Raw genomic sequence first — 13767 nt, forward strand, 5'->3', positions numbered from 1 at the left:
CAAATAAGAGGAGGAGGAAGGTTGAAACCAACTCTTGGTGTGAACACAGGGCTTTTTCATAGATAATGTGTGTGGATAGAAACAGAGGTAAATATATGTGTGGGTTAGTACACGTACGCATACACATTTTCTAGCTCTATCCGCTGAGACGATCTGGAAGCAGTGATACCCCAATAGCAATGAACCTACTTAGCACCCAGATCTTGGATTGCTTGGGGTTTTTTGGCCTCACCCACGGCATGTGAGGGTTCCTGGGCCAGGGACCAAACCCAAGTCACGGCAGTGACAACACTGAATCCTTAAACCACTAGGCCATCAGAGAACTCCCCAGATCCTGGTTTTTAAGCAACATTCTCCAATAAAAGGAACCAGGGTTTCTTGGAAAAAGGGCTAATCTCAGGGCTGAGACAGGGGAAAATACAAGAGGCTGGAAGATCTTGTGTTGTCAGAAGTAAAAAGAAGAAGTTGGAGACGTTAAAAGAACAGAGGAACCAACACAAAGGAGCTCCCAGGGGCCAAATCTGGAACACTTTGAGCAATGAGATAAATAGTAGTAGAATTGGATTATAACTACAGCAAAAGATAGATATCTGTGAGTTATACCAATAGAAGTCAATAATTGAGGAAATAAATAGTTGGGGAAAAGGCTGGGCAGTCTGTAGATCACCCTGAAACCCATTTTCTGCAGTGGTCGGCAAACCTTGCCTGTACAGGGCTAGATAGTAAGGATCTGGGGGCTGCAGGTCTTGTGATCTCTATCTCAGCCCCTCAACTCTCAACTCTGCCGCTGTAGCAAGAGCAGCCACAGAACACCTGAACGAATAGCCATGGCTGTGAGTGGTTTACAAAAACAGGCAGCCTTCAGGCCTAACTTTGTTCTAGAGCCTGCCTGCTTTAGGAGATACCAGCTAGTTTTTAGCTGTTTACAGAGTAGATCTCCTTGAGTTTGGGGGGTGTCTCAGCCGAGACAGCTGTACCTGTAGCTCTGAAACTGTGCTTCTTGTTGTGATTTTAGAATTGCAGATTTGGAAAGGGGCAGCTTATTTTGTCCCTTGTTGGGATTTTGTGTGTTTGCTTGTGCCTCTTCTGTGTCATGGTATGTAGTCTGGACTTGATGCTCGAAGAGACCTGGGATGGAAACCTGGCTTTGCTCTCCCTAGCTGTGAGACTGAGTCTCCACTTCCTCACATGTAAACTAGTAATGTCATTAGCTACGAGGACAGAATTTTTGGATGACTCAGTAAGAGAAAAGGAGCTGTTGTACTGCATATTTCTCTAGGGGGAGAGGATGAGTCACTTAGGAGTCTGCTGGAGGTTTGGGATCTCGGCCTTAGGGTTGTGGTTGCTGTCCTCAGGAAGACCTTCGCGTGGATGGCCGTGGCTGTGAGGACTATCGATGTGTCGAAGTGGAAACCGACGTGGTGTCCAACACCAGTGGGTCTGCCAGGGTCAAGCTGGTGAGTACTGTGGCCACGGGCCACGCTCAGGAGGAGGAATGGGTCCTAGGGAAGTAGGCCCCTCGGGGCTTTTGGAGGGCAGATTGTTCCAGGGGAAACCTAAGACCCAAGCCAAACTCTGGGAGAGGGGTCTGTGTAGATGTGAAGGACCCCTCACCTTCTCAAAGGGCCGCTTTCTGAGTCCCAGCACTGATGCTGAGAGAGTCTCCCCCGGGGTGGATGTCTGGGGAAGGAGGAAGGTGGTGGGTGCCTGGCTGCCTGCCCTGAATGAGGACTCTTCTTGCATGTGTCTGTAGGGTCACACAGACATCTTGGTGGGAGTGAAAGCAGAAATGGGGACGCCGAAGCTGGAGAAACCAAACGAAGGTTACTTGGAGTTTTTTGTTGACTGGTCAGTATTCTGTGGATGTTTGTAAAGCAAAACAGTTGGAAAGGTGAAGATTCAGAGATTGAACCTCTTACTTTTCCTGTTGAGCCTACTTTTATTTTGTATTTAATCATTAGTCATCCAGCCAGCAGGTGTTTACTGGGTACCCCTGTGTGCCAGGTACGGGGAAATGTGCAGGGAGCTCTTGGCTCGGGTCCTGCCCTTGTCCTAATCAGCTGGCCCTCACTGGGCTTCATTCTCTCTGTCTGAAAAAGGAGGGCATCTGCCACGTAGCCCAGCACATGGTGATGATGAGAGGCAGATGCAATGATGGGTGTGTTACAGAGCTTTGACAGGTATCAAATCAAGCTGATAAGGATCATTTGGTCTAAAAGGCTCTCTTTCTCCTCCTGATATAGCTTTGCTGAAAACTTTTCATGACTTGTTTGGCAGGGCAAAGATCAGGAGCAGCCAAGCAGCCTGACAGACTGAGAGGGTGGTGGCTGGGTAGAGCAAAGACTCTGCAGTCTCTGCAGCCAGCCAGCCTTGCTGCTGGCTTCCTTCTTTGGCCAGCCATGTGACCTCAGGCTTGTTAGTCTCTCTGTGCCTAAATTTCTTTTCTTTTTTTTTTTGTCTTTTTGCCTTTTCTAGGGCCGCACCCTCAGCACATGGAGGTTCCCAGGCTAGGGGGTCTAATCGGAGCTGTAGCTGCCGGCCTACACCAGAGCCACAGCAACACCAGATCTGAGCCGCATCTGTGACCTACACCACAGCTCATGGCAACGCCGGATCCTTAACCCACTGAGTGAGGCCAGGGAGCAAACCCACAACCTCATGGTTCCTAGTCGGACTCGTTAACCACTGAGCCACAAAGGAAACTCCTCTGCCTAAATTTCTTTATCTGAGATACAGAGATAATAATACTATTGTGATGATGAGGAAACAAAGTAATGAAAATAGAGTGAGCATCCAGCAGCATGGCTTTCAGAAGTGTGCCTTCCCTCCTTCTTGTTCCCTCCGCCTTCTAGAAGCGGGGGCTGTTCATTGAGTTGCTGGCCCAGTCCCATCTTCTCTCTCTGACTCCCCTTCTGGGTAGGTGACAGCAGACCTTCTTGAGTGGGTAAGGATCTCTCTTGGCTCATACTAGGTGCAGGTATATAATATTGATACTGCACTGGAGGCTCCAAGATCACGCCCACATTTGGAGATGTAGTGAAAAGATTCAAAGGACTTAGCATATAGCATGTCGTTTTACTCACAGCTACGATATATTTGCAGCCACAAAAATTGCACCCATGCGTGTGATGATTCTGCCCAGAAAACGCATTAGAGGAGTTCCTGCTGTGGCTCAGTGGAAACAAACCTGACTAGTATCCATGAGGATGCAGATTTGATCCCTGGCCCCTTTCAGTGGGTTAAGGATCCAGCGTGCCAAGAGCTGCGGTGTAGGTCACAGACGTAGTGGCAGTGACTGTGGTGTAGGCTGTCAGCTACAGCTCTGATTCGATCCCTAGCCTGGGAATTTCCATGTGCCGCAGGTGCAGCTGTAAAAAGAAGAAAAGAAAAAAAAAAAGGTTAGAGACTCAGCACCCAGGATTTGTATTGGGGCTGCTCACGAAGCCACCCTCTGCTTTATGCACAAAGTTCCAGAATCCCAGAAGGAAAGCAGCTATTCAGCATGAACCATATTATTTGTGCAGTCTAGGCCGACTGAGTATACTCTGAGAGCCAAGTGCCCAGATGTCAGCCAAGAGCCAGCCTTGCAATCAGGCCCTCCTAAAGGTAGCAGCCTTTCACCTGTAATGTCAGCTCTTTTCTGCACAGATGCTAACCCACATTTGTATAGCGAGTTATATCTTCTAGTCTTCACTTCCAAACACAAGTTGATCCTTATAATACTCCTGTGAGAGAGATGACAAATGTGTTTTGGAGAGGGTCAGTGACTTTCTTAGAATCACATCGCTAGTAATGCCAGCTCAGGTCTGTCAAGCTCTGAATCTTTGTTCTTTATATGTCGTGTAGCTTGCAGAAGCCAGCTTTAGAGAGGGCGTGCTTAAGAGTTTCTAGAATCTGTCTGTGTTCATCTTTCTGGTCGGTTTTCCTTCCAGACCATTCCTGACCCCTACCCTGGCCCTCCAGCAATCTCTTCTAGGTTCAGCCCAGCTGTTCTCAGCAGTCTGAGCTATATAGTGGAATTGGCCCATTCTTTAAGTTGCTGTGCATGATGTGACTTTGTTCAAACCTCCAACTTAGCCTTTCCTTTGATCCTGGAGGAAGAAAAAAGGCCTCTCCTGCCTTGATATGCCTGAGTCAGTGCAGTAAACAGTCACTGAGGAGCCGCATGTGTTTGGGGCTGTAATTTGCTTTCCTTTCCTTCATTATCTTCTGCCTCATTCATCTTAGGCAGACCAAAGGCAGTCAGCCCAACCACACCAAAGAGAGGGCGTTGCACTCAGATGCTTGGTACAGGGGACACGTTTCACTGCGGCTCTGTGTCTGAACATGACTCCAGGTTAGCCTTATGCTCTTGTCCCTTTCTTGTCCCAGCTGGAAGAAGGTGGCTCCAGGGAGGGAGGAGGAGCCTTGGAGCTGCCTCTTCCTAAGATCGGGCTTCTAAGAGTAAGCCTGTCACTCCTGGCTGAAAGTTGGCTGCCTACTGGTCTCTTTTCCCTCTTTGTAAATCTTGGGAGAACCTCACCAGGCCCAGAAGCTCTGTTTTCCAGGGAGTTCTCCTGAATCTGCTTCTCAAGGTGGCACCCTTTAGCGTCTTTAATTGGCTCAGTGTGATCAGCCCAGCAGGTAGAATCACTGCCAGAGATTCACAAAAGCCCACTTTCCTGCAGAGAAGAGAGAGGTTACCAAGCACCACTAGCTGCCACTTTTATTAGAACTCATTTGAATCTTCAAGGAGCAACTCTTAATTGAATAAACAAATAAATCCCTTTATTACGATCCAGTGAATAGGAGGGGCTTCTGGGCATCTGTGGCTATGCCCAGCAATGAGGTGCTGCCCCTGACCCCACCCAGGCCCCAGGCATGGACGCTCTCTCTATGGGAGAGCTCAAGGCACACACCATCCACAGGCTGAAACAGAATTGTTACCCAGTGGGAGGAAAGTAATTGGGTGGGTGGGTGGGTGGGGTCCCCTCCTGCCAGGATGAGCCCCTGGTTGACCTAACTGCTTTACCAGTAACTTCCGTGTTTTAGTTATTAAAATTCCCAGTGGTAGAGAGGTCACGGAAAACTAATTGTCTTTCTGCTAATTCCTTCTGCTTCAATTTGTCTACTTGAGATAATATATGGAGCCTGAGGTAGGCACTGTCCCCCACCCCCATATTTTTTCCCCTGGGTCTTGGAAATGATGCCTGTGGAAAAGAACACCTGCCCCTGAGCACTGGGTCCCATACCAGTGGAGGAGGGAAACTCTGAGGTTCCTGAGCTCTGCTCCAGAAATGCCTGGCAGCACTTTACTAAACTGGGAGCAAACCTGCACCTTATAATTCCTGCCTTATGTCTTCAGTTTGTTAGTTGTAGCCTGAGAATAGGCCATTTTAACTAAGAACTGTGAACCTTTGGGAAAAGATGGTTTCCATCAGAAGCCCTGAAGGTAGGAACTTAGTGAGCTGGCGTGTCACTCTGGTTACCACCAGGTGGCAGTCCATCAAGCCTTTTCTCTACTTTCTGGCCACCATGGTGATGGGTTTAGGAACTTTGGTTTGGTGTCTCATACAGACTTCAGTTTTACCTGGGGGAGTTGAGGAGAACACGTTTCATTCGTAGACATTGCAGTGTGCCTGGCACTTGTCACTTCTCTCGGGGACTCAATGTGATCACTTGGTTTTTTTCCCTAATATTGAACCAGAAGCTTCAAGACCTGAATCGGCGGGTGGAGCCATTTGATCTCTGTTCCTTCCTGCTTCCTGCTGCTTGAAGGGGGCAGTGTTTGTTTCCAGCTGAAGGGCTGAGGGTGGGGGCAAGACAGAGAGGCGACCTGTGGAAGTCACGTGAGGCTAGCTATACTCTGAAAGTCTCCAGAGCTGATGACTGACTCTCCTGGGAACTTCAAACAAGGGCTTATGATGAAACGCTCAGAATGTGTCACTCTTTCCATACCCATGTATAGGGGAGCTTTTGCAGGCTCAGAAATGAGCACATGGAATCCCAGAGGAATCTGAGGAATTGGGACCTGCCTCGGGGTTAAGGGAGTAGAGGGATAGGGCCCGGAGTCATCCCTGGCCCAGGTACTCACTAAACCACTTGTTTTTGCCATGGGCCTGGCCTGACCTGACTGTGAGGCTTCACAGACCTGCAGGCTAGATTGATTACAAGGGAAACAACAATGGGCCTAGTGTTTGAAGTCCCGTTCCAGGTAGACATGGCCTTCATCTCAGCTAAATCCAGTTAAACTAGAGATGTGCCAAGCAGGAGGAGCAGAGTGGAGGTGGTGAGTCAGGAGAGGTGGAGAACTGGGAGGGGCCTTGTTCCCAGGATTTTTATTAGTTTACCCAGCTCAGTAAGCAGTGTCCCAGTAGTCCTGTAAGATGGGCTGGGTCATACTTTATGAAGGATCTAAACTGGTTTTGGTAATTTTAAATATAGAAAGCACTTGCTTTATGTAAAACAAAGAAAAAACAACCCCAAGTGTTTACTCCTCTACTGAAAGAATATATTGTGATGCCTATGAACAGGGAGCTAGGCTTACCAGCCTGTGTTCTGTCTCTCTATCGCTATCTCTCTCAACATTGTACTTAGGAGAAAAGCTTTTTATTTAGGACTCTCTTGATCTGCATTCCTTGATGCCAACATCTAGTAATTAGTCCCAAGACCAGAGCACTCATCCCTTACCCTGACCACATAAGACAGGCCCACAGAAAGCTCCCCTGACTGAGGCTGGCTACAAGACATTCAGGGAGAGTCCCGCAGAGCCTAGCAGGTGAGGGCTGGGCTGCCTGCATTTGAATCTCAGCTCCCCTGTCACTAGTTGTGTGACCCTGGACAAATAATATACCCTTTCTGTAACTCAGTTTCATTTTCTCTACAGTGGGGTACATTTAGTGCCTACCTCACAGAGCTGTTGTGAGAATTAAATGAGGTCATGCACCTAAAGTGCTAAGGGTGGTGCTAAAGTGCTAACACAAGTCAAACATGCCCACAAGCTGTCCTTGTAAAACGAGAGAGTTGGACCATCTGAGGGCTCACTCACCATGTCATCCTGTAGGTCTGAAGGCTGGAAAGTCTGCCACAGGTCCCATCACTCTCTGTTAATTACATGTGCGTAGCCCTTAGTTCAGGTACATGTGGTTCCCTGGGCCCTGCAGGCATTTCGTTTTTGTGCTCTGGGGATGGTCTCCAAGACCCTTTCCAGGTCTCCATTTCTGTCAAGCACTATCACAGAGTGTCCTGTGCTATGAACACTCCTCGTCATGAGGTGGAACCCTCCTTTCTCTAGCCCTCCTCTTCATCCTTTGGCAGAATAGAGTCTCTGGCTTTTCTCACGTTATCCAAAGCACTGCACCCCATCTCCCTGGACAACTTCCTTCCTTTTTCCCAGCCTTCTCCCCAGAGTCATGCTATGGTCGGGGCACCATGCAGACACAATGGCTTCCCATAGGCTTATGATCCCCTTCTTTCTGCCTGGCTACTATCTATGCTGAAAGAGTTAATGTGTTTGAAAAAAAAAAAAATGCTTTGTAAAATGGGAAAATTTTTGCTTTAAACCAGCACAGTGTCAAAAAAACACCCCAGAAAACAAAAAACAGTCAGACCTGGTTTTGTTCCCAGATTAATTTAGCCAGTTGGACCTGGAAAGTTCTTAAACCATCCCTTAGGGCTATGGAAGAGCTAATGCATTAATCTGCAGTAATTAGTCACGCCCAGGGGGATATGGCCCACTATAATCAAGAAAAGGTAAGCATTTTAAGCATAAGCATCTCTGCCTGGATTTGTCTACACAGTGATCTATATAGATGTGTTTTTAAACACTTAAAAGATGGAACCTAATATTGATTACTTAGTGTTTAAATTAGAAACAGGTTGTGTTTTGCTAGCTGTGCAAAATAATGAACTCGGTCTCTAGTGACTTGATTATTTTACCATAAATGAGCTTCTTTTCATGGCTCAGTGCCCAAGTCTGGCAGAGGCAGTGAGGGGACAGTGAGGTTGCCATGGCAGTAATGAAGTTTCTCTTAGGGATTTTAAATTGGGGTTCTGCTGGCTCAGAGTGGGAAAGGAAAACATTATGATTAGAGAAGCAGAGTTATTGTACAACAGTAGAATCTAGTTGTTTTAGGATTCATTCTCACATCTGTATTAGAATAGACCAAACCAAAGGGACACTTAAATATATTAGATGAGGTTTCTTTCAGCATGACAGAGTGGTGGGCACAGTCTTGAGCCTTCACGCAGGTTTTGCCTTGCCTGGAATCCTCCTGCCTGGCCTGACCAGCTTCTGCTTAGCTTCAGGTTTGAGGCTTCCTACAACCCTCAGCACTGATTGGCATATCCCCCTCAACCCCCGACTCCTCCTGTTTGCTCTTTATCGTGGAACTCCCCCTGCTTTGTTTAAATTGCTGACTTAGGGTCTGCACCTACCTTGCTCAGTCTCTAGATCTCCAGCACCTAGCATAGGGCCTGGGCCATTCCAGGTGGTTGAGTGGATGGACAGATGGATGGGGACCAGAAAGCTTCATTGTGTGATTTTTGTGGAGACTATACAGAAACAACTGGTTTCTTGTCTTTCTGGGCCTTGTTCATTACAATAAAATGATTACTGGACTGTCTACATGTCTCACATGTATTAAGGGTTTATTTTTGGTAAGCCAAAACCCTCAAAAATTTCCTGTTAAACACTTGGAGTAGTGCTTAGGGGAGCAGATTTTGACGCTTATTCATTCTTTGTTGAGGTAACTGGGCATAAGATTAAAGAGGCTAAAATAAAATGGAAAACGTTTTCTCTTGAAATATAACTAAGTAAAAGAAGTCACCTAATACTTAATTGACCAACAGTCTTATTTCATTTTCCTGCTTTTCAGTTCAGTGCTAATCTGAAGTTTCTGACTTAACTCTGGCATTCTCTCATACATATATCTTCTAAGTCATTCCAGAAAGTGATCATACCTCCATTGTGGTTTTGTTTTGAGAGCATCATATCATCATCTAAGGATGTTGTGTATAATGTAACTCCTCCGTAGGCCAGACTGATTCCCCAGCCTCCCAGCTGCCTGGGCTTGCCAGAGAAGACTCTTTATTATACTCTCTAGACATAAGAGTTCATTACTACTGGCCGAGGTTCATCTTCCTAGTATTCTCGTTTCTCTTTGGATGAAGACGGCTTCGTTAGAAGTCAGTGGGAACACCTACCACAGACTGACATGTCTAGGGCACAGTGCTGGCCTGGCTCACTGTGGGTGTTTGGAGGAAGGAAAAATGGCAGATGTCATCCTTTTCTCATTTCAGTGACTTTCCTTATAGTGCTGGTCCCTCTAACATCCCACAGGGAAACTGGGTTAAAGCCCACCCCTTTGCTTTTTGCCAAGACTCACCAGCTTTTCTGTTGCTCTTCTATGTAGTTCAGCCAATGCTACCCCTGAATTTGAAGGTCGAGGAGGTGATGAGCTTGGCACGGAGATTGCTAACACCCTTTACCGGATATTTAACAACAAGGGCAGCATCGACCTGAAGTCCCTGTGCATCAGTCCTCGGGAGCACTGCTGGATTCTCTACGTGGACGTGCTGGTAGGTGTCATGTTGCTGTACTGGCCACACCACCTTTGTTGGAGACCCGTTGGCCTACTTTCCTCCCAGTACTTTTTCCTTCTTCAAGTGAATACTTTAAGTCCAGGGTGAGGTTAGTTGGGAAAAGATTGGTCTCCTGTAGTAATTTTAAAATTAAATACAACGTATGTATGTTGTATGTCATATACATTACTGTATGTGTAGTAGTGCACATATAATGCCATCCTGCAGTAAAGTTACAGTCATATCACATAACACCTAAAATTATCCACAGAGATTGTCAGGGAAGATGAAAACAAGAGATGCTCCCTAGATGGTGCCAGGTAAGAGTTGATGGGCAGAGTTTAGAAAGCTGGCGTATTCTTGTGTGTGGAACGATGAGACCTTTACGTGCATCTTCACATAACCCTTACAAATGTTTTACAAGTGGGCACTTTTTAAAAATTTTTATTTTTTAATTTTTTTGTCTTTTTATAGCTATACTTGCAGCATAAGGAAGTTCCCAGGATAGGGATCGAATCAGAGCTGCAGCTGCCAGCTTACGCCACAGCCACAGCAATGTGGGATCTGAGCTGCATCTGCGACCTACACCACAAGCTAGATCCTTAACCCACTGAGCAAGGCCAGGGATCAAAACCACATCCTCAAAGAGACAGCATCGAATCCTTAACCCACTGAGCCACAATGGGAACTCCCACAAGTGGGCACTTTATAAGTGCTATTTCTTTTTTTTTTTTTTTTGTCTTTTGTCTTTTGTCTTTTGTTGTTGCTATTTCTTGGGTCGCTCCCGCGGCATATGGAGGTTCCCAGGCTAGGGGTCGAATCGGAGCTGTAGCCACCGGCCTACGCCAGAGCCACAGGAACGCGGGATCCCAGCCGCGTCTGCAACCTACACCACAGCTCACGGCAACGCCGGATCGTTAACCCACTGAGCAAGGGCAGGGACCGAACCCGAAACCTCATGGTTCCTAGTCGGATTCGTTAACCACTGCGCCACGACGGGAACTCCCTATAAGTGCTATTTCTAAGTGAGGGAACTAAGACACAGAGAGGTGAAGTAACTAGCCCAGGAGGTCTCAGCTTATCAGTAGTGATACTGGGCCTCAAAGCCCGGTCCTTTTTTTTCTGAATTAGGAAGGCATTTTTGAAAATTACATTACTACTGAGGTAGATCACTTTTTGTCATTCATATAATTGCTTTCAGCCTTGTTGGAAAAGCACTTCACATGTGAGATGAGGGACAGGCTTTTGGGGAATAAGTCTTTGTCCTACGTCTAAATAGATACCGAATACATAGAGTGCATGTTTGAAGCAAGATGGTGGAAATCCAGTCTTGTCACTGGGATTGCAAAATGAATCTCCTGTGATGTATTTTTACCAATTGGTCTGGGTAGTCCTCAGGCAGAGCACATCTTTCAAACAAATATTCCCCAGTCAGCCTTCCATGCTTTCATACTTTTACTGCGGGCGCAACTACTTGAAACCTATTAGAGTCAGAGTTTGGAAGGCCCAGGCTTAGGGCCTGCCTCTCTTCCGTAAATAATCCCCTTCCCGGCAGCCCTTCTGCTGGGCTCTGAAGATAAAGGAGAGAACAAACCCAGAAGGATCCATCCTGGGGAATTTACACTTCACGCAAAGGGGAGACACTCCAAACAAGCACACACGGAAACACACAACTTTTATTTCTACATGTGACTTCCTCTCCTCTCTTCCAGTTGGCTTTGTTCCATGCCCTCAGGCCAAGGCTTCTTGAAAATAAGGAAGAAGGATGTGTTGCCTTCCACTTAGTAATATGCTCTAACCTTCCCTGTTAGCACACACAAGTTTAGTCAACAGTTTTGCTCCTGGGCTAAAACGCAGATAAAAGACCTTAGTTTTTAATTATGCTTAATGGAGAATATGGAGTGTTAGGTGTTTGAGTCAGGTGTACATTGGTAATTACATGCAGTAGTAACTGCACTAACTAGTGTGGCCCTGGTGGCAGCTGCAGCATCTGTAGCCACCATTTTTTACTTGTCTGGAGGCTGAGGATGTGAGGACACTGGCCAAGAGCAACTGAGAGTTCTCTGGGATACAAGGCAGGTGGCCGGTTCCTCCTTCAGTGCAGGTCCAAGTGGCGGAGGAGCTCCACTGCTGCTGAGGCCTCTGAGTGGTGGTACCACAGCCAGGGCGATTGTGACCTCACACATGGTCCATGTAAGCACAGCCTTGCTGAGGCAATGCTTACAGTTGGCGTGAAGACCCTTTGTGTGTCGGTGAGCCAGAAGAGCACCGTGCATTCTTGTCTTTTTTTGTAAACACTTGGACAGCATTTCTTAGGACCTAGTATCCTTTATTTGGGATAACACTTAAAGAAATGATGCTTGCTTTTTCTCCCCTCCTCACTCCCTGTCTCCTTTAGCTGCTAGAATGTGGTGGAAATTTGTTTGATGCCATATCCATTGCTGTAAAGGCTGCGCTCTTCAATACCAGGTAAGCCTTCCTGGAAACGGCTGTGTGAGCCCAAGCAGACGCTTGTGATGGACCATTGAAGGCACTGCAACTCAAGCTCATAGGGGAAGATAACAAGGGGTTTCAGCATTGAGAATGGTGATATTTAATGTTAAACTCCAGAAACCAGATTTTATAACTAAATATATGCATATATTTCTTTTTTTATTTCTATATTTACTTTTTGTATTATTATTTTCGTAAGTAGACATACCGTGTAGAAAAATATTAGAAAACTGCAGAGCAGCAAAGAGAGTAGAAACCAGGTACAGGATCACCTGTCTAAATACTATTTCTAGATAAAGCTCCATGGGGGCAGGGCTTTTGCCTGTCCTGTACTCTGTAACAGTCTTCCCAGCACCATGAACAGTGCCTGACACATAGTAGGTGCTCACATATTGATTGGACACACGAATGTTCCATGTGTCCAAAGCAGGGTAGCAGCCTGCTCTTCGGTTTAAGTAAAGAGCAGAATATGATTCTGCCACTGCAGTTCAGCTTCTCAGACAGTCTGTGGAGCAAGGGCCAGGCATCATGCCTTTTTGGAGTTAACATTCCCTCTGCTTGATTACCCAGCCTTTTTCCTCTCTATGCACATGCTTCTTTGAGGAAAGTTTACAACATTTGAAAATAAATATGTGGGAGTTCCCACTGCGGTGCAGTGGGATCAGCAGCATCTCTGCAGTGCCAGGATGCAGGTTTGATCCCCAGGAACTCCATATGCCTTGGGGTAGCCAATAAGTAAATAAAATATGTAGATGAGGGTTCTTTATAATAATGAGAAGTTGAAAACAACCTGAATGTCCCAATATAGGGAATTAAAATCTACAAAGCAGCACATTTAAAGTGTCTGTAAATACATATATTCCAAAATGATCATTGTGATTATTTTCCAGTGCTTATATTATGGGCAATTTAAAATTTATTTGTACTTTGGAGTTTTTCTTTGATGAATTTAGACTGCCTGCATAATTTAAAACAGACAAAACCAAAGATAAATAAATGTAGGTCAGAGATTCAGGATGGAATATTTGTTGAGAATGAGCACTCTAGAGTCTCACCCCTAGCTGTGCCACTAGACTCCTGGCTGAGACTAGTTGAGGTGAGCGTGGCACTCATGGCCACTGTGAGGGCTTGAGTACCAGATGCCAGCAGCAGCAGCCTGGGTCTGGGCTCTGCTGGAGAAGAAAGGAAGTAGCCATCTGTTGTACCTCAAGCCTCAGAAATTACTCCCCGTCTGCCAGCTGGTTTCCATGGGCACCAGGACAAAAAGGGAGAGTAGAACCAGCTGAGGCTGACTGGCTGTGGGGGAGGTGTTGGGCAAACTGTACATCGGGATGGGAAAACCCATCTGCTCAAGTTGGGAAGGACACCTGTCATGGGCATAGCTGTAAGTCTCGATCCCAAAGCAAGAACAGGCCCGCAGGCAGCAAGGAGTGAGGACTTTGCAAGCTTCGGGTCCTTCTGGTATGTGGAGAGACCTGTGAGACAGGGCCCTTTAGAAGGGAAGAGGCCCTTCTCTGGACAGCATTCTCTAGCCCTTCTGAACTGTGTTGTGGCCAGAGGGTTAGGAAGGGGTGTGTGTGTGTACTTATTTTTTTTTTTACCATACCAAATTGCTTACCTGATTTGTCCAAATGGGACATTGCTTAGTACTTAGAGCCTGGGGGGGCCCTGACCCTAGCAGGACTCCTTGGTCCTTATGGACATTTACTGGCT

The 13767-nt window shown here is 46.6% G+C and overlaps 1 protein-coding gene across 7 annotated transcripts in view; it reads left to right on the forward strand.

Moving 5' to 3' along the window:
* EXOSC7 (exosome component 7) overlaps positions 1 to 13767 on the forward strand; it is a 32205-nt gene that overhangs the window by 7864 nt on the left and 10574 nt on the right. For 3 of the 7 annotated variants that reach the window (XR_014822349.1, XR_014822348.1, NM_001243824.1), the window contains 4 exon segments: positions 1356 to 1457; positions 1754 to 1848; positions 9393 to 9558; positions 11960 to 12030. Coding sequence is in view for 2 of the 7 variants with exons in the window: in NM_001243824.1 (NP_001230753.1) it covers positions 1356 to 1457; positions 1754 to 1848; positions 9393 to 9558; positions 11960 to 12030 (434 nt within the window). In the remaining 5 variants the exon portion in view is untranslated. 7 annotated transcript variants of the gene reach the window in all.

The sequence above is a fragment of the Sus scrofa genome, chromosome 13 (assembly GCF_054392235.1).
Source record: "Sus scrofa isolate SSC_HxYL_T2T_F1_AM1 chromosome 13, Sscrofa_HxYL_maternal_Yorkshire_Landrace_v2.0, whole genome shotgun sequence".
Classification (NCBI taxonomy): Eukaryota; Metazoa; Chordata; class Mammalia; order Artiodactyla; family Suidae; genus Sus; species Sus scrofa.